Here is a 20864-nt window from a genome sequence, read left to right as displayed (position 1 = left end):
GTACTTCACGTTAGGTCTGATCCATTCACGGGACAACTGCATCTTAAGATATGATCTTCCAGGGAAGGATGGTAGCAACATGTGTTGTTTACATACTATGTCCATATCTAATAAAAAATAAGTTTTAAAAACACCTCTTCCTTGTTTTGTATATGGTTATGCAATTTAGATACAAGCCAAAAATGGAACATGGTCCTTCCCTGAACCAAGAGGGTGGAGATGTGTGGAATTTCTTTCAATTGCAGCTTTGTTAGTTTAGAATTGACCAGGACATAAAGTCTATATTTTCAGGAATATCCAGTGAGAATCCCTGGGCCCTGGTGTCCACATTTCCCTCCGCATTTCAGGAAGCAGCTGCAGCAAGTCTGTTCTGCAGAAGACGTGACTCGCTCTGACCATGCAGCCCACATTCTCCTTGTTTCTGGAATTCCTCCTCGCAAGGGGCACAGATCAATACTGACGGTCCCTTTCATCATCAACACATGAAGGCTGCGCTAGCAGCCTGAGTTCTGACCTCATAGGGCTGACACGTGTTCGATGCTCTGCAAATGCTTGTTTGATGCATTCGTGTGTGCAAGCTGAGAATCCAGCATGAGTTTGGTAAGGACACGAATGAGCTTCCAGCTCCCCCTCTCTGCCTCAACAAAATGCCACTGTGGCTTTCTTTTTCCTTCCATTTATGCAGGCTTCCTTCACATCTCTGGGAAGGTGCGTCATTGCCTCAAAAGCAGAAGCGGCCTAAGCCACAGACCTCTCCCACCCTCTCTCCTGCAGGGATTCCCTCCCGCTTGCTATTCCCCTTGTCTCCTGAGCTGCTCTCTCTGCAGCTCTGTGCACCATGCTGCTTGCTTACTAAACACCCCGATCCCTTCTACCTACCAGCCGGTCAAAGCTGGGGTCAAACAGGAGAGGCCTCACAGACTCAAGAGTTGCAGAAAGCCAAGGCCATCTCAGTGGGCAGAGTGAGGTACATCCATTTATCCATTTCACACCTGCCGAAGCTCTGCAACAGGGGCGGGGGGGGGGGGGCGGGGCGAGCGGGCAGGAGTCGTTCTCCCTGGAGGGCATCAGGCCTCAGGTCCAAACATGCTGTCACAACCACACTGCGTTCAGTCTCACTCGTTGGGGTGGGAAGGGGTGGCCAGGGTCAGCAGCGTGGTGACCGCTGACAGATCATGCAGGTGAGGCTTCAGTGGTGTCAAAGAATAAAACGTGCTTAAATGATCTAATTCCCTTCTGTTGGCAATTCTTTTACTAACCTCCAAGGTTAGTAAAAGCTCCTGGTTTGCTGAGCAGAACGGGGCTCCCCTGGCAGAAAGGACTGGAGAAGCCAGAAATGCGGAACACAAAGCAAGTCAGGCCGGGGATGGAGAGATGGCTCAGCGTGACGGAGAGCACTTGCCGCTCAAGCGTGAGAGCCTGAAGGGATAGGAGCACACCTGAGATCAGTTCCTCAGCTGGACACGGCTATGCACATCTCAAATCCCAGTGCTGGAGGGAGCAGAGACCCCCAAAGAATTGCTGTGGCTCCTGGAAACAGCCAACTCCAGAACCCACGAGAGACACTCTCACAGGGACTCGCATCTGTACAGACATATGCACGCGCTCCACCCACACTACACATATGCACACAAGTAAACAGAAATCAGTGATTTCAGAGTTAACGTCCTGATAGGCTGGGGTTAACTGGCCCCTCTTCTAATTGACTGCTGTGAATTTCTTGCTGTTTTGGTGGGGGAAGGGATAGCAAACCTAATCCGTTTAAAGTTCGGTTTCATTATATGACACCTAGCAGGGGTGATTCCATTCTGGTTCCATCTGGTCAGAGCTGCACCCCAAGGAAACCCAACCCGAGTCATACTCACACCCCCTCCCTGCATGCCTGGCTCCCCCAAGCCTGCTGAGAGCCTACTCCTCCTCAGCTACTGCAGTGCCTGGCTCTCCTCTCTGTCTCTGAACTCCCCCAGAACCCCATCTTTTTGCCCTCTTTCTCCTTCTACATCTCGCCCCGTGGGAGACGGGTGGCCCCCCACGCTGCCCTCACAGACAGGGCATCTGAAGCACGGCCTGCTGCACCCTCACCCAGTCCCACCCAGCCTGACTCTCTGCTCCCAGTGACTCGGGGTTAATGGCTGAGTTCAGGCAGCCTGCGCGGCCACCGTGAGCAGCCGTAGCCCGGGTGGAGGTGGGCTGATGGTGGGTCCCAGCCTGTTCCACTTGGCAGCTGGAGCTGCTTCACGAGCCTCAGCACGCGCAGACTCCTGACTCCAGCTTCCCAGAAAGGCCCCGGGGAGGCAGAGAGGCAGCCCTGGCTGCCAGCTGCTCTCTTAATTAAGGAATGCAGGGAGTGGCCCCTTTGAACTTACCTGCTAATTTACTCTAGCACACTCCCCCCTGTGGCTGGGTAATTAATGTGGTGTGAACCAGTGATTAGCAGCGGTGGGGAGGGCCGGCCTGCCTGCCTGCCGCAGACTTTAACCCTTCACTGCGCTGAGAAAGAAGCAATGCCTTCTTCGGTCCTTCTTTCTCCAGCTGTCACATGCAGGAAGAAGTTTTGTCCTTTCTATTTTCCAGCCTTTATCTAGCCTGGCTTTCCACCCCCGCCCCTCAGCTTCCACAAAATCCCCCTAAAGAAAAGGCGTGGGAACAGAGATGGGAGGGGTAGAGGACCACTAGAGACGACCAATTCTGACAGTCCCCGGTGTCCTGCAGAGGAATTCAGTATGTAGCCCATGCTGGCTCCATGCCTGCATCCCACAGTCACCATCATGCCAGACCTCTGCACTCCAGAACCATCTTATCCACTTCGATGGATGCCTGCCCTCGTAGGAAGTCTGTCCTCTGCAGCGGACGGTGCAGAAATGAAAGGGACCTGGTGTCCCCGTCCTCAGGAGGCTTCCAGTCTGGAAGAGCATCCCAGAGCGCTGCTCAATTTCAAACATGCCTTTATCTTCCCTGACTTTGGCCAGTCCGTAGCGATGGTTGACATTTAGGCTCTCAGTGTGGGCCAGACCCACTGTAAATCCTGGCAGGAGTTCACTGGCAGCACTAAGAGGCAGATCCTGCTGTGAATCCTCCTTCCCCAGGCGAGCGCACAGAAGCTGAGAAGTTACTTGTCTTAGGGTGTCACAGCCATGATGTGATCCAAGTCTAACTCTAGAGCTTCAGTTCCTAAACCCAACCCCATCTTCTTACCCTCCAAGGATCACCTCGAACACCCATCCACATGCCAGAGGCTGGGGCAAGCCTCTTCCCTCTGGCTTTCATAGCATCCTGGGCACACGTTTGGCATTGTTCTTGCCACATTGATTGTTAATTATTGGGTCATGTCTGCCATCTCCTCCTCTAAAACTGCAAACTCCTTAAGGGCAGGGGCTAAGCCTTTCATCTCTACGTCCTCAGTACCTGGCACCTGAGCAGATGCTCAATAAATGCTTGATGAATGGATGACAGAATTGACAAGAAAGTCATAAATGATTCCCCTCCCTTGGCATCTCTATCCTGACCGTCAGCCAGGCAGCTCCAAGTTCTGTAGGGACGGCTCCTTCCCCCATTCAGGCCCTTCTCCTTCTCCTTCCAGGGCCATCACAACAACTGTTACCCAGGTGTCCTAATTCTTTCTCTCCCAGCCTGCCCTGTCCTCAGGAAGTTACCTCTATGTCAAAAGCAGATCCTCTGCCTCCAAGCAAAGCTTTCTGAAACATTCCTTTAGTCCACTGTACCTGCCCACCTGAAGCAGAGCGTTCGTTGGAACTATGATTCCCACTTCAGCCTCACAGGACAGCTCACCGCTGTCCCTCTTTGTCCCCCGAGCCTACTTGGTACTTTACCACTGCCAAGTCTTCGTACAATCGGCTCTCTCCTCAGGTTCAAGGCCCATCAGAACCTCTGCTCTCCTTTTCCTTTTCTGATCTAAGTTACACTCAAACTCCACCTACTCAGGAAGCAATCCTGGCCGGATCCTCAGAGGGGTCTTCCCATTCCCTCCTGCAGTGCTGACTGACAGTACGGTCCACTGGTCCAGGACAGAACTTGACCACCAGAAACGTCCACTTTCCCTGGTACATGTGTTTTAACATTTTGGTTACGAGCAAGTGGAGTGTAGAGACGGTGACCCCAAACCATCCTGCACACCACCCCTCCATCTGATATGCTTCGTGCCTGGCTCAGTCCTGAGCATGGTGTCCAGTTTGACTCGATAGGCCGGAGACCATACACGACCGCATGCAACCATCCACACTGAGGATATTCAGGAATCTTCCTCAAGAGCAACAGCTTGAAAAGACTTTCCTGACATAAGAAACCAGGTAACTAAGGGCTTGGGAAGTAGTTCATTGGTAGAGCATGGCTGCCTGAGGGCCTGCGTTTGTTCCCTATGACTGGAAATATTAATTAATTAAAAGAAACCAAGGAATTAGAACTAAGAGAAACGGGGTGAGGAGAGGGGGAAAGCTGTTGCAAAACTGATTATGAACTGCCCCTCTGTGACCTCAGCAAGGTGCCTAACCTCATCCTGGCTTTCAATTCTCCCTCCTGTAACACCTTCCACAGGGCTACAGGAAGGTCATTTCTGAGAACAGTCATAGGCCTCACATAAAAAAACAAAAACTGGTAAACTTGTCTAGCATGCATCCATTCAGTTAACAAATGTTCATTAAGTACATACCATGTGCCAGGATTGAGGGGAGCACAGAAGTAAGCACAGGCCTCTGCTGGCTGTGTCTAGAAAGCTGCTACCAGCAATGTGCCAAGGGGCAGGCACACACAGGGGGGCCTAGAAGGGGCTTCTCACCCCGCTGATGGTCGGGAAGCCTGGCTGGGCGCAGAGGTGCCCTCAGTCTGCGAGGATTGATGGAACATGCCCAGTGGAGAGGCCAATACAATGCGTGCAAGTATCAAATGGGTGGTTCTGGAAAGAGGTAGTTCTGGCTAGGATGGCCAGAGAGCAAAAAGGGGATGTGGGCGGCTGGCCTGAAGAAGCCGGAGCCTCACATATTATGTTGAGAGTTCGGTCTTTATCCAGGGGACTGCGGGAGGCCACAGACACATTTTAAGCAGAAGAGCAGTGGCTTGGCTGGAGTGGGGGCTCAGAGGGCCCTCTGAGGTGATGATGGAGAAAGCTGCGGGCAGCGCGGGGCGCGGGGAGGACTGGTGACAGTAAGGACACATGACTGAGTGGGCACACCCGGCCCCGTGCTTCAGGCAGCCATGTGCACGGAAAGGAGGCTGGTTTACAAGAAGTGACCTGACTCCTGGAAGCCCGGCCAGGCCATCTGGGTCCACAGCCAACTTCTACTCCATCCTGGCTGTTTTCACTTTCGAGGCATCTTTTTTTTTTTGAACCAGATTCCTCTTTCTGAACATGGGACTTCCCAGAAGGGGCACAGCTCCTTCCATGCTCTCCTCCGGACTGGGATATCCTGGATTCTTATTGTTGGCAGTGTTTTCCGGAGGAGGACAGCCATGTGGTCTCTGTGGAATCTGCTTCTCTGCGCAGGTAAGTGGGGCAGCGTTCTCTCTGGCTGCCCTTTTCAGACTTCTAGGCAGCTTCCTTCCAAAACCGAGTGAGAAGACAGAAGCTAAGAAGGCATTAGTGAAGAGCTGGAGAGATGGCTCAGTAAGTAAGACACTCGCCTGCAAACCCTAATGACCTTGGTTCAATTCCCCAGTCTCCACCTAAAGCCAGATGCACAAAGTAGTGCACGCATCTGGAGTTCATTTATCTCTCTCTCTCTCTCCTTGCACATAAATGATTTTTAAAGGCATAGTGAAGAATAGAGCAGCTTCTAGGGCACCATTTAAATCTGGGCCTACAAAGAGATGCAGGAGGGTCCTAGATGAGAGAAGGTGGCAGCACCAGAGGCATCTATATCCATGAGACACAGTAAGTTGTATGGCCCAGGACAGTTAGGACAGAGCCATTGGTCCTGCTGGTTTGGAGAGAAAGTTGGGTGCAGGAATAGTGAAGACCACCAGAGTCCAGAGAGAGAAGAAAAGGGGAGGGCAGGCATGATCCCTATGGTCTGAGAAGTGTGCTTTTTCAGTGGCATGTGGGGACTTGAGGTTCTCTCTCCCTATCACCTATACAAGGCAAGGTGGACGCTGGGTAGAGGAGAGGCAGGAGCAGAGTAAACATGGTCCACACAGGCTCAAGAATGGCTGCTGGCTGATGTTGGAGGCTGAGATGTGGGCTTTCCGGCACTGGGTGACCCGTCCACCAATCTGATACCTGCATTCCCCTCCTCAGGCCCAGGAATGGGAGTCATGGGGTGCAGAAAAGCCCAAGACACCACTGTTTACATCAGATTCATAAGGACTCTGAGGTCACTCTGTCCAGCACTCCTAGTTGACTGCCTGGCCTCGAGGTCTCAAAATGCTCTACATATTTCTTCAGAATCTCTCAATGTGGGTAGAAAATCACACCTTAATCCTCCAAAAGGCCTGTTTGGTTAATTCACAAAACTTTTTAGGTCACTGGGTATGTGAGGACATTGCCCCTGCCCTAGACATTGGACTTTTTTTTTTAATTTTATTTATGTTGTGCATAAAGCCTCAGTTTGGTTAATTCACAAAGCCTTTCAAGTCAGTGGATATATGACGACACTGTCCTAGACCCTGGACATGTTGATTTTTCAATGATTTTGTTTTGTGCATATTAGGTAGGCTACCCACTGAGCTCCATCTTTAGACCTTAAATAATTTTCAGAAGGGTTCTTGGTGGAAAAGATCAATACAAGTGATCTGACACAGGCCCCTCACTTTACTTAGAGGAGGAAGGTGAGATGCAGAAGAAGGTCACAGCTGACTGAGGCAGAGCTGGGAAAGAACAGAACCTCGGTCTTGACTGGCATCCAGTGCAGCCCTCTCTGTATGCTATTTTTCTGCTTTGCATTAACACTGGAGTCAGGTCTTACCAGGATTGAGACAACGAGGGCCAGGAGGGCAATAAGGTGGACAAGGACCAGAGCTATTGTGGTCCAATGAGTGACCACCCAGAAAAGGTCTCCTTACCCAACGCCCAGCACTTGGGCCCATTAGTGACTGCATCCCAGGGCCTCCCACTGCACCAAGCTCAGGGTCAGTTCTCAGCGAATTCAATGCCATTTACTGGGCTTCTACCTTCTAGTCCTAAACCGGGTGAGTGCTGCAAGTACAAGAGTGAAAATTTTTCTGGGGGCCTTGTAGAGCTCATGGACTGATGGGAGAAGCTGACTCAGAAACAGACGCTAACAACAGGATGAGCACTGATCCTTGCTCATGGTGGGGACATAAAAGGTGCAGTCAGCTTCACGTTGCTCAGATGAACTTCCAGACCAGGCACAGTTTATGGGAGGAAGGGATTTATTGAAGCTTATAGATCCAGGGGAAGTTCCATAAGGGCAGAAGAAGCTGGCCTCCTTTCACAGGTCCACGCAGAAAGAAACACCACCACCAGCCCCATAAGCAAGCACACTCCGGGACCCCAGGCAGAGCTCAAGCGCTCTGCATACCTCTAGACTGGAATTCCAGATCCGCTCCCACCCCCCCTCCAAAAAACATACATTAGGGCTGGACCATAGGATCCACCCACAGTGACACTTCCTCCAGCCAGGCTGGAGATCTAAGTTACAAGCTTTAATAAACTCCTGAATCTACTGGGGGACATCCATTCAAATTACCACAAAAGGTATATCCTTATCGAAGTGAGGAAGTTTCAGCAGATGTTGATGCTTCCAGAATGAGCAGAAATTAGGGAAAATGAAGGCGGGTACTACAAGCAGAATTGTCTTCCTCACACTTCAAACTCAAATACAGCCCTCAAGACCCGCATCAACTTCCCTCTCACCCCCTTGTCAGTTTCTTCCCTGTTCCAGACCACAGATCACGGTACCCAGTGGATCCCAGGGACATGGGAAACATCTCTGCCTCACCTTCACATCCCAGACCCAAACTATTGCCAAAATCTACCAATCACATCATGAATCTCTTGTCTCACTTCTCCCGATCCCTACTGCTTCCTTCCTCTGCTCAAGTTTCCGTCACCTCTCCCTTGAATTAATATAAACAGCCCACCTCCAATGCATTTCCCGTATCTTTACTGGGCCATCTTCCTCGCCATGCATCTCATTATGTCATTTTCTTGTCTAACCCCTACCTGAGACGCCCACCCTCTTTGCTCTGAGGGGAAAAGCTCAGAGTCCAGTGCTATTGTGGCATGGCAGGAACTCACCAACCCCATGGCGTCATCTCCTAATTCCTCCCCCTGCCCAGACCCACTTTCAGTTCCTCAGTGCACATGCTGCCTCCTCCCTTCGGCCTTCCCAGCACTGTGCCTTGGCCTGTAGCCCTTCCCCATCCCTGCTCCAGCAGCCAGTGCTTGGCCTGGCTCATGCCCATTCCACCTCAGGTCTCACCTTAACCATTTCTTCTCTGAGTCCCTCAAGGTTAGGTAAAGACCACTGCCCCCTTACCTGGGTTCTCCCCAAACACCCATTTTTTCCCCCTATCATGATACTTAACATATTTTTAAATATTTTATTTAGTTAGTTATTTATTTGACAGAAAGTAAAGACCACTACCACCTTACCTGTGTTCTCCCCAAGCACCCATTTTTCCCCCATCATGATATTTAACATATTTTTAAATATTTTATTTATTTATTTATTTGACAGAAAGAAAGAGGCAGATAGAGAAAGAGAGCACCAGGGCCTCCAGCCACTGCAAAGAAACTCCAAATTGCATGTGCCACCTTGTGCATCTTGCTTACGTGGGTACTAGGGAATTGAACCTGGGTGCTTGGACTTCGCAGGCAAGCACCTTAACCACTCAGCAATTTCTCCAGCCCACTTAACATAATGTATGTGTTTCTTGAGTGTCTGGTTTCCTCTGTGAGCTTCATGAACCATCTCTCCCTGATCTTCTTATCCCTAGTCCATGGCATACCCTTGCGCATCCTCAACTCAGTGGAGCTGGCAGAGGTGAAGGGACCATCATTAGCCCCTGCTCAGCTGAAGGCAGGCGTGCCAGAGAGGGTTGTGCACACGCAAGTGGAGTGACCAGTGCTTCTGTCCTTCCAGCGCTCCTTCCCTTTGCAGTGACTGGCACCCAGGTGCTGAGCAAGGTGGGGAGCTCGGTGCTGCTGGTGGCAGAGGGGCCCCATGGCTTCCAAGTCCGAGAAGCCATCTGGCGATCTCTCTGGCCTTCTGAAGAACTCCTGGCCACGTCTTTCCGGGGTTCCCTGGAAACCCTGTACCACTCCCGCTTCCTGGGCCGGACTCAGCTACACACCAACCTCAGCCTGGAGCTTGGGCCCCTGGAGTCTGGTGACAGCGGCAACTTCTCCCTGACGATGGTGGACACAGGGGGTCAGACGTGGAGCCAGACTCTGCAGCTCAAGGTGTATGGTGAGTGTACTTGACGCTGGTTCTCTGACCACCCCTCCACCCCTCCTCTCACAAAGCATCACTTAGGCATCCTAAGCCAGGGTTTCTGGGGAGGGCTAGGTTCCAGAAAATTAAGGTCTGTGCCCGTGCCATGCTGAGAAGTCAGGGAACAGCTGTTCCCCAGCAGTCACATCTAAAAAATCCTCACAGACACTCCCAGGTGAGCGCCTTCGAGCAGCAGCAGCAGGCCTTGCCGCCACATCCTTGTCTGTGCTCCACTCAGTCTTTTCTTGGCTCAGCAGACTGGGACATGACGCTTAGCCTCCCTGACCTTCACCTTTGTCATTTATAAAGTGAGTCCTATCATATTACCATGACCAGCGCTTCAGCACAGGCTGAAGTGCAGTGGACTTTGCAAATGCATGTAGAACAAAGCCTGGCTGGCCATTAATTCTAGGGTATCATTATATAGATTATAAGTGGTACCATTATTTTATTTACCAGTCACTGAAAAGAAAAAGAAAAGGTTGTATAGTACACTATGACATAACTAGTCTTAACTTAGAAATTAAATTCAAAATAGACTATATAGTTATGTACAGGATTTTTGTGTTATATTTCTTTTTGGTGTAACTGGTGGGGTATTTTTGTTTGCTTGCTTTTGTTGTTGTTCTTTGGTCTGGGATTTTGTTGTTTGTTTCGTGCTAAGTCCCAGTTCTACCACTGATCTGAACCCCACCCCTATATGTTTTAAAAGGTCTTTTATCCAGGTGTGGTGGAATATGCCTATACTCTTGGCACTTGGGAGTCTAAGGCAGGGGGATTGCTGTGGGTTGGAGGCCAACTCCTATTGCATTTCAAGTACCAGACCAGCCATGGCTATATAGCAAAACACATCACACAGAGAGGCCTTTTAGAGAGATGTTTAACTACATGCGTTTGGGTTCTCTCAATCATTCATTCACCTTTGCAAAGCCATCTCAAAACTTAAGGGCTCAGGGCTGGAGAGATGGCTTAGCGGTTAAGCGCTTGCCTGTGAAGCCTAAGGACCCCGGTTCGAGGCTCGGTTCCCCAGGTCCCACGTTAGCCAGATGCACAAGGGGGCGCACGCGTCTGGAGTTCGTTTGCAGAGGCTGGAAGCCCTGGCGCGCCCATTCTCTCTCTCTCCCTCTATCTGTCTTTCTCTCTGTGTCTGTCGCTCTCAAATAAAAAAAAAAAAGAATATGATATTAAAAAACTTAAGGGCTCAAAGCAATCACTATTTTAATGTCTTGGGGTCCACAGTATCTGCCAGGGTTATTCATGCAGCTGCGTCTTTCTCACAGCCGGAGTGGCTGAATTTTCTAAGGCGCAGGTGGCCTTTGTTTTTCTTTCCCAACAACCCTTCCTCTGCCTCCTCCACCCCCTCCATCCATTTCTGCTGCTCAAGGAATAAAGTCTTTTAGCTCCCATTCACCTTGTCTATTTGATGGCCTGGGAAAGACATATAAGAACCTCCAAAGCACCAGTCAGTAAAGCTCAGAAAATTTGGAGGGTGAAAGGAGTCCAAATTTAAGAATGGCAAGGCAGCTGGGAAGACAGAAGAAAGGAAGAGAAAGGATGTAAGCAAACTAAGGGGGCGGGGGGGTTGTCCCTGAGACTCGCCATCTTGGCGGCCCTTGGGCCAGCCGAGCCGGATTGCTGGCATGCCCTCAGAGGGCGCACCTCTGGAAGAAGGACGCGCTGACCCAGGTGGCACCCCTTAGCAAGCAGCATGCTGACTGCACTTCGGCACCCTTTTAGCCCCCTAGCCCGACGGCCCTGCACGGTGAATAACCCCTGCAGCCGCCCAAGCCCCCGGAGCTCCCCCGCACCCCGAGCAAGCCTCAGCTGCTGCGCTTGTGAGCTGAGGACGCGGACTGCGGTCCTGCACGCGGCACCCACGCCAGTACGCTCCAAAATGCCTGGTTCTCGGGATCTGAATTACAGATTTCAAGGAAATTGCTGTTTTATTGCTTCCAAATACATAGCGTGATTAGAACTAATTGCAGGAAGCCGCCAAGCAGCCGTCCTCGGGAGCTCTGCTTTGACAATAGATAAGAATGATTTGGATTAGCAGATCGGTTACTAGAAAAAGTCGATGGGTGTTTCTACCGGTGCCTGATCGCGCTGGGAAGGCAGCTTGTTCTCTTAAGTGGTGTAAACATCCCCCCCCACCCCGTCTTCTTTGTTTATGCTATTAGTATGCCCAGCAAATCATTTCTTTTTTCATATCACACATCCCACCAGATTGAGCTGGCATTAATGAGGCTCTACGCCGCTTGACTTTGGAATGCTGTCAGAGACTGAGCCCCCCTTGTTGACACCATAATGCTCTCCCACTGGCCCCAGCCACAGAGATTCAGGGTCGGCTCATCAATCTATACAGGAATGAGGGATCCACTGCTTAGGATGCCGGGATACCAATTTGTTCAACAGCTCAGGTATCAAGCCCCAATTTGCCAGCACAGAGTGAAGATTACTGAGATAACAAGAGAGAACCCTTACTTCTGGGCTCCTCCCTCCCAGCGTTCTACCCTCGCGCAATTATTTGCTGGGTTCTTCATAATCACCTGCCAGCATCTGTCTCCCTCACCTAAGCTTCAAAAGTCTAGGAATGAGTGTTCTTGCCTTAATTAATAATGACGTGTCATCCCTTGTTGACTGACTGACACGCTGTGAAAGAAGTGCTACAAAAAGATATAAACAGGACTGGAGAAATGGCTTAGCTGTTGAGGCACTTGCCTGCGAAGCCTAAGGACCCAGGTTCAACTCCCCAGAGATCACGTAAGCCAGATGTACAAGGTGGCGCATGCTTCTGGAGTTCATTTGCAGTGACTAGAGGCCCTGTTGTGCCCATTTTCTTCCTTCCTTTCCTCTCTTTCTTGCATAAATAAATTGTATATATATATATAAATATAAATAAATAAATTATATATAAATACACACACATATATAATAATAATATATAATAAACAAAGACCTTGGAGAGCTCAGAGCCATAGTCTTACTGTCAGAGGCTTTGTAATCAAGACATTCAGCAGTATGTCCAAGCCAGAACTTGAAGGACGCATGAGTTTTCTAGGCAAGAAAGAAAGGAAAGCACAGGACCAGAGCATGGTGACATGACCCTGCAATCCTAACACTCTGGAGGTGAGGCAGGAGGATTGTGAATTTGAGGCCAGCCTGGGTTATATAATGAATTCGGGCCCATTTGGACTACAAGCTAAGACTCTGTCTTCAGAAAAGGAGAGAGGGAGCGTTTATGTGTAGGTGAGCCATGTGGAAGCTGTATGGAAGCATGAAAGGTAGGGTGCGTTCTTTATTATGGAATGCATATGTGGCTAGAGGCCATGTCTTTTTCCATTTAGTGTCTGCTTCTAATTCACTTGTACAGTTCATTATTATTATTCTCTTTTCTGTTCATTTCTTACTAACTTTCTGATTATGTAACCATATATATATATATATATATATATATATATATATATATATATATATATAGTCTCCTTTTTGTATAGTCTACTTTTGGATTGTTTTATCACAGTAAAGTACTAAAACATTTTTAGAGTTTGAGGAGAGCGCGGTGTGAGGGGAAGCTCCCGCACCTGGCTTTTCCTGCGGCTGGAGCCGAGCCCAGCCGCTTTCTGGTGCATTGCCACCGCCACAGTCGGCAGACCTGCCCGGCCCGCTTTTGCCGGCCTGCACGGGCTCTGGATCTCTTCTACCTCTCCACTGCCACTTCAATTTCCTATACAGCTCGCTTTTTAGTAAAAGTGTGTATTTTGCTGAGTTTTTTTGGTCTTTTTCCCCCTGGGCTGCTTTGGCGTGGTACCTACGCCGCCATCTTAACCGGAAGTCTCCCCACTAAAACATTTTTAAGTGGGCTAAGAAGCCAGGTGTGGTGGCACATACCTTTAGTCCCAGCACTCAGGAGGTAGAGATAGAAGGATCACTGTGAGTTCGAGGCCAACCAGAGACTACACAGTGAATTCCAGGTTAGCCTGGGCTAGAATGAGACCCTACCTCAAAACACCAAAAAAAGAGGGGGCGTCTAAAAATGTAATTCAGCTTGTAGAATGTTTGCCTAACATGAATAAGACCGTGGGTTTGACCTTAATAAACTGAGCACGGTGGTGGCATATATGCCTGTAATCCCAGCACTGGGGATGCAGAGGAGGATCAGAAGTTCAAGGTCATCCTCAGACACATAGCAAGTTCAAATCCAGCACGGTATACATGAGATCTTGTCGCAAAACAAAAATACAATAAGACAAAATGACTAAACAACAAGAACAAAACATGTTCGAGAGAACTACAGATTGGTACGGGTTGTAAGCAGGAAGTAAAGCTTGGGAAGCAGACATGAGTCATTTCATGAAGGGTCTGGAATACAGGGTTAGGGAATCAGCTTCTGTCTTGTGGACACTGAGAAGAAAAACAAAGTTGTAGAACGAGAGAGTCTTCTAGGCATGCACAGGGCCCGGGCCCCGAGCTGTGGGCTGGCCCAGCACCCCCGTAACTGCACACCTGGTCTTCTCCTCTCACACAGGTGCGGTACCCAAACCCACCATTCAAGTGTTTGTTGCTGTAGCAGGGGTTACCCAGCCCCCAAATACCTGCCAGGTTTTCTTAACCTGCTGGACCCCTAATACCAGTGATGTTACCTATACCTGGCAACGGGAGGGGCCAGAGGACTTTGGAGTGCAACTACCCAGCCTTTCCACGGAGGGACAGGGGCTGCATGTTTCGCTGGGACCAGGAGACAAGGATGCGGCTTATTCCTGCATTGCCTCCAACCCTGTCAGCTTGGATGTGGCCACAGTCATCCCCTGGGAGAGCTGCCATCACGAGGCAGGTATGCCAAGGGCCAGTGGGCAGAGGGGGAGGAATGGAATTGGCCAGGCCCACCGCTAACCCTTCCCCTCCGTGTCTAGCCCCAGGGAGGGCCTCCTACAAGGACGTGCTGCTGGTGGCTGCGCCCGTCTCGCTGCTCCTGATCCTAGCTGGTCTCTTCTGGGTGTGGCACCGTGGCCCCTGCGCAGGCAGAAGTCTTGCAGGTGCAGAACATGGGCGGAACGGGTGGGGCCTCTAGGGAGGGGGCAGAGGCTGCACCTCCTTCCATTTAGACTCTCCTTCATCTACTGCTTCGGTATCCAAGCAGACTGAGCCAGGTGAAGTTGGTGCAGTTCTCTAAAGTATGCAACTCTCCCACACACATCTCCATGCCTGTGAACATGTTCTTCTCTCTGCCTAGAACACGCTGTCTGTGACTCTCCCTCTCCAACTCCCTTTTTGTAGTTGGCCTTCTGCTGAATCTTCAAAGTGAGCGTGTTCCAGCAAGACTTTCCTCGTCCTCTCCCTCTACAACCCCACCTTCAGGCTGGTTAATGAAGTTCCTTTAATCTGCATTGCGTGCTCCAATCCCACAGTAATTACACTTCCTTTCCTGTTAACTTCTGAGCAGCCCTTCATTCCTAAGAAAAGGCTTCCTGAGAGAAGCCCCTCCCTGGCCAATGGAAGATAACACCAATGCCTGGAGCAGAGAGTGAAGGAAAGCTCTGAGGGTTGGACCAGGTTCTGCAATCACCATGAAGCTTAGCCCTGCATCTCCCCCCCCCCCATACACACACATACCCTCTCTGTGCCTTGTGCCTGAAGGAAGAAACCAAATGATGTGGGCTTCATTGTTGCTTTCATGTCAAACTGTTTCAGCTTGCTGGCCTCACTGTGGCAGGTGGTATCTGGAAGGCCAGGGGCTTGTCCCAGCCACGAGAAAGGAATTCAAGGAGAAAATGACTCCTGTGTATTTCTCCCAGGGGGGCAGGAAGGACTGTGGGAGGGAGGACCTGAGACTGAACTCTGTCTTCAGGCCCTGTCTACCAGAGGGAGGGTCTGGCCTGGCCCCTTACTCCCCAAGATTTGTGGCAAGAAGGTAGAAGCCAGGAAAGAAGCAACTTTTGGAAACCAGTTTTATTGAGATATAATTCATTTGCCATACAATTCACCTACATAACGTGCATAATTCAGTGGCTTTCGTATATCCACAGAGTTCTGTATGCATCACCACAACCAATTTCAGAATATTTCCATCACCACACTCCTCCCCCCAAAAAGACATCCTACAACCAGTTAGCAATACCCCTCAAGTCTCCCATGCCTCCTCCATTCCTAGGCAACCACTTATCCACCTTCTGCCTATGGACATCTGTCTATCTTGTCAATGTCATACGAATGAGATCTCACCATGCCATCCTTTCACTTAACCTGTTGTTTCAGGGTTAATAAAAGGGCAGCTTTGGCTACTATCAGGGACAGAGAGGACCTGGCCATCTGGGATGGTGGAAAGGTTCAACACAATGGGTCCCCAGACTAGTCCTAGCTCTGTCACTGAGGCTTCTTATCATAGAACCAGGCCCATTACAGGCCTGGCTCTCTATACCTTCTAAATGTGTGGCATGGGAACAGATCAAGGGTAGGCATTAGGAAGAACTTCTTATTCTTAAGGAATTTCTTTTCTCCCAGGGTGCTAGAAGATAAGGATGTCCCTTTGCCTGAGATGACTTTATCTTGAGATTCTTAGGATTCAGAGGCCTGAAGCCAGGCCAAAGACATCAAGATTCCAGCCATTAGAGGGTAACTTTCTGATCTCCTCACCAGGGACAAAGAAAGATGCCTGTGCTGACAGAGTGGCTCCAGAAACAGAAACCCCCCCTGTGTAAGATGTGCCAAGAAGGACAACATCAGGTGGTGCCTGGATCACAAGGAGGTTCCCTGACCAGCTGAACAATGCTGTGGAACATGGCTGGTGCCTGGAAACTGCCGGGGTCCTATCTCCCACACCGCCTCGCCTCTAAGCAGGCTGGGCAGTCACTGCTCTGTGAAGATAGAAAGTGCTTCTTTCTCCCCACTTGGCTCTTCTCTTAGCAAGGTGAGCTAAGAGGTCATCCCTCAAGAACCCCAGTTCTCCAGAATCTATAAGGACATCTATACAGACATTGATTGCCCAAGGTTCCTCACCACTGTACATGAAGTATTACCCAACTACCCCCAGCCGAGGTCCTGGACTCTAAGATACATCAGATATTTGAACAAATAGGGAAACAGAATCACCTGCTAGTGCTCCAGATTTGGAGCTTCCTGATGCTGGAGAGGGGATCATGGGACAAGGTCTAGAACCAGAGAGATGGAAAACAGAGGTTTCTCTTCCTGGCCTAAAGGTCTTTCAAGTCATCTGAATTCATGGCCCATCAAAGGCAAATGATAGTTGTGGGCAACTAATAGACGCCTTCACCTCCACTGACCTCAGGCCTCCTGTATGACCTGAGGCTGGTATTTGGAGTTCTCTTCTTCCATCCTAGCACAGCAACCAGAAAAAGAGACGGTGGATTTGGCCCAGCCAGCAGGAAATTCTTGAACAGCTTCAAGAAAAACTGCTGAAGTCAGGATAAGTCTTTCTTTCTGAAACTGGGAGAGCAAATCACCATGAAGAGCTACACAGACGGAAAATGATGGGGAGGAAGGAAGGGCACTGAAGCATTCTGGGATCTGACACATTGATTTTCAGATACAAGTATGGACAATCCATACAAGTTCAAGGGGAGAGACAAGAGAGACCCTACTACTTAAAGGATTTTCAAGGTCACTTTGACACGCTTAATAGCAGATGCTGTTATAGCCATCTTATAAAATGCATTCTGTCACTGAGTGATTCTTTCTGGAAAAACTCTGGCCTATGTATTGCCACTGGAATTAATAATAAAAAAAAAACTTGAGTTAAATTTTCCCTAAGGAATGATCAATAACTAATAAAGTTTATGCTTACGCTCACCCAAATGCAACTAGATTATTGTCCTGGACCCCCACGGAAGTCTTAACAATAGAGAGGAAGGGGTATGGAAATAGAGATAGGTTTTGAACATGTGCCCAAGGTGACTTCAGGCTCTTGATGCCAGCCCTACCCTAGCACCTCCCCTCTTTTCCCAGCACCTGGGCAGTCACTTCCCCTGAGACAAGTGAAGGCACAACTGGCTTGAGATCCACGGCTCCTGGATTTCCCTCTTCCAGGCTCTGCTCAGAGGCTCCCTGGTGGTCACCCAGCTTCTCATAATCCTCTTCCCTCTCATGCATCCCCCCCCCCGTACCATTTTCCCCAAACCTTCCTGCACAGTCCACATGCCCACCAAACTGGCAGCTGGTGCGTCACTCATCTGCCACCCATAGGCATTCTTCATGCCTGGTCATAGGCAAGATCAGCCTGCCCTTAAAAATGACATGAGAAGGAAAGTCCAGGGTCTAGCAATTCTGGAAAGATAGAACACGGATCACTCTCCACTTCTCTTCCCTTCACTCCACAGCTTCATTTCATCTCAGTCATTCTGACCGGGGTGGGGCCCACCATTCTCCTCTTAAAGAGGTGACTCCTTGTAACCCTGCCTAGACATTGATTTTGCAGCCGATTGAACCAGGTCCTCTTGGAACAGGTCCACACTGCTTAAATAAACTATTCCCGTCCCCCACTGACTCGCTTGTCAACTAGTGGACTTGTTAACCTCTCCCTAGAAAGCAGAAGGTGTTGCTGTGAGACCAATCTTTGTGCCAAGAAGCACTGAGCCTGACGCTTTAGAAGTGACATCACCACAAACATGAAGGAGGGCTCGGCACATCCTGCGTGCTCCAAGGCACTGGCGAAGCAGTTAAGGACCTTTGCCCTCATGATGTTTCTGTTGAAGGTCATCTGAATAAGTAAATGTTAGATGCTGACAGTATCTGTGTTGTTTTTGCTTTTGTTTTTTAAGGCGGGGGATGCTGGTGAGGTGGTTCAGCAGTTGAAGGTGCTTGCTTGCAAGCCTATTGGTCCTGGTTCTATTCTCCATGTAAAACCAGATGCACAAGGTGGCAAGGGGCCCTGGCATGCCAATTCGCATTCATTCTTTCTCTTCCACATTCTTTCTCTCTCTCTCTCTTTTTCTATCTATTTCTCAAGTAAATAAAAATATATTTCCAAAAAAAGGATAAGGTAAACAGACTTGGTGGCATGGGCCTATAATCCTACACACTCAGGAGACTCGGGTGGAAGGACTGACATTCAAGGGCTGCCCGGGCTTCAGAGTGGCTAAGACCTTGTCTGAAAGCAAAAAGCAAAGAGGACTTGAGTCATAGCTCAATGGTAGAGCATTTACCTAGCATTTATGAGGCACTGACTTCAATCTCCAGAAACACACACACACAAGCACACACACACACACACACACATATACACATGCACACATACATGAAAAGAGGAACGAGAACAGGAAAAGAAAGAAAGGGGAAGAGAGGAGAGAAAGAAGGAAGGAAGGAAGGAAGGAAGGAAGGAAGGAAGGAAGGAAGGAAGGAAGGAAGGAAGAAGAAGAGACAAAGAAGAAGAGATCTTAAAGAGAATGCAGGCAAGCATGAAGGAAGAGGCTGACACAGAAAGATTGCTGCAAGTTCAAGGCCAGCCTAGGCTGCACAGGAATTCCTAGTCTAGCCTGGGCTACAGAGTGAGACAAAAAGAAAAACATTACATATATGTGTGTATGTGTGTGAGAGAGAACACAGAAGGACATAGCAAAGGAGAAAGTTTGAAGAGAACTTTATTTTTCATGTATATGCATGTAATGTGCAAACATGTATTTGTGTTCATATGTGTGTAGGTACACATGTGTTCATGTGCATGTGAAAGCCAAAGATCAACATCATGTGTCCTCTTAGGTCACCCGCTACCTTATTCTTTGAGAGAAGGTCTTTCATTGAACCTAGAACTCACTGTTTACCCTAGACTAGCTAGCCGATGAGCCTCGATGGTTCTTTGTGTCCACTTCCCCGGCACTGGGACATAGGAGCATGCCACCTCTCCTGGGTGGTGGTACGTGGGTGTTGAGAGTGCAAGCTCAGGTCTTTCTTCATGTTTATAGAGCAAGTATTTTACCCATATCTTCCCAGCCCTGAGAACTATTTTTGTTTGTATGCTTGTTTGTTTATGAAGACATGTTTTGAAGAGGAGAAGGAAAGGGGAAGGGAGGAGAAGAGAAGGAGAAAGGGAGGGAGAAGAGAAGAAACTGCTGTAAGCATCAAAGATGTCTCTGGCAAATCTTGAGCCCATATGTACAAAGCAGTGCTTGTTCTGTTAACCAGCTCCTGATGACTTACTTGATCTCTCAGGGAAGCAACTGGGCAGATTTGACTGCACAGCTCCCTGAGTCTGCCCTGGAAACAGCCTGAAAGAAGGGCTGTGAATTCCCAAGACACAACCCCAGATCCAGGGAAGCTTGAGCGGCTGCTCCCCCTAGGATGTATGCTGGCCGATCCTAATTACTCGAAGGATAGGCTGGACCCAGGCTGGGTAGGAGGACATTCCACTGAGGAGCTCGTCTGGGTCTCAGTGCACTCTCAGGGAGACATAAGAAAACTCGAAAATGGTGACAAGTCCAGAAGCCCTTTCCATATGGGGAATGCTAAAAGAAAGTGGCCATGTTTAGCTGAAAACAAAAAACTCAGAGAGGCATGGACCTACAAATACTTGAAGGGCTATAATATAAACCCAGACTGTGTAACTGGGACCAATGGAGCATGTCACCGAGAGGCAGATAGAGTCACATGAAGAAGAGGATATTACAGCTGGAAGGAAACTTTGTGGTTACTCAGTTTGGCTTTTTTCATTTCTTATGTGGAAAGCTGAGGCCAAAAGGAATTGTTAATCCCCTAAAAGGACAAAATTAGTCAATGTAACCTCAAAATTAGCTCTAAGTTTTCTAAATCACTCGAGCCTGTAACACTGCATGACAATACCAGGCAAAAAAAAAAAAAAAAAACTTTCTAACAAATCAAGAAACCTAAATATGCAATGAGCTGCTTCAATGAGTAGGGATAATTAGGAACCATCCGAGTAAGATCGTAGACTGGAGACTTCATATTAGGTAGGATGTTGTGCCCAGAATGACAGAGCCATGGCACAAATATCCAGACTTCTGTTCTTCTGGGTCATGTCAGACCTAGCTCATTAACTATCGTGTACTTTTCCAGACACGATGCTTGTGTCACTCCTACCAATCAAAGTTGAGAGCCAAGAAGAAACCTGTGTGTTATTCCTTCCCCCAGTGTATGAGATCCTTCTACAGGCTGAGGAGATGGCTCCAGTAAGTAAAAGTGCTTGCTGTGTAAGCATGAAAGCCTGGGTTTGGACTGAAGTAAAGTCAGAAGTGGCAGTGTGTGTCTGTAAGTGTGATACAGGAGGCAGAGGCAGGAGAACCCCAGAAACCCATGGGCTGGCTAGCCTGGAGCACGCAGCTGCAAACAAAAGACCCCCCCACATGCACATTGTGGTATACACATGCTCACTCTCACACACATGGACCACACATACAGAGATGCACATACACAATGAGAGACTTTTTCTTTTTTTTTAATTTTTTATTTATTTATTTGAGAGCGACAGACACAGAGAGAGAGACAGATAGAGGG

The 20864-nt window shown here is 49.1% G+C and overlaps 1 protein-coding gene across 1 annotated transcript; it reads left to right on the top strand.

The window, feature by feature from the left end:
- Positions 1-5456: 5456 nt before the first annotated feature.
- Slamf8 (SLAM family member 8) lies at positions 5457-17012 on the top strand. Its single transcript, XM_004671162.2, has 5 exons — positions 5457-5497; positions 9057-9383; positions 13933-14238; positions 14318-14425; positions 16041-17012. The coding sequence occupies exons 1-5, from the start codon at positions 5464-5466 to the stop codon at positions 16100-16102; spliced, it is 837 nt and encodes a 278-aa protein (XP_004671219.2). The 5' UTR covers positions 5457-5463; the 3' UTR covers positions 16103-17012.
- Positions 17013-20864: the final 3852 nt, after the last annotated feature.

The sequence above is a fragment of the Jaculus jaculus genome, chromosome 1 (genome assembly GCF_020740685.1).
Source record: "Jaculus jaculus isolate mJacJac1 chromosome 1, mJacJac1.mat.Y.cur, whole genome shotgun sequence".
NCBI lineage: Eukaryota > Metazoa > Chordata > Mammalia > Rodentia > Dipodidae > Jaculus > Jaculus jaculus.
This window is presented reverse-complemented; position numbering and strand designations above follow the sequence as displayed.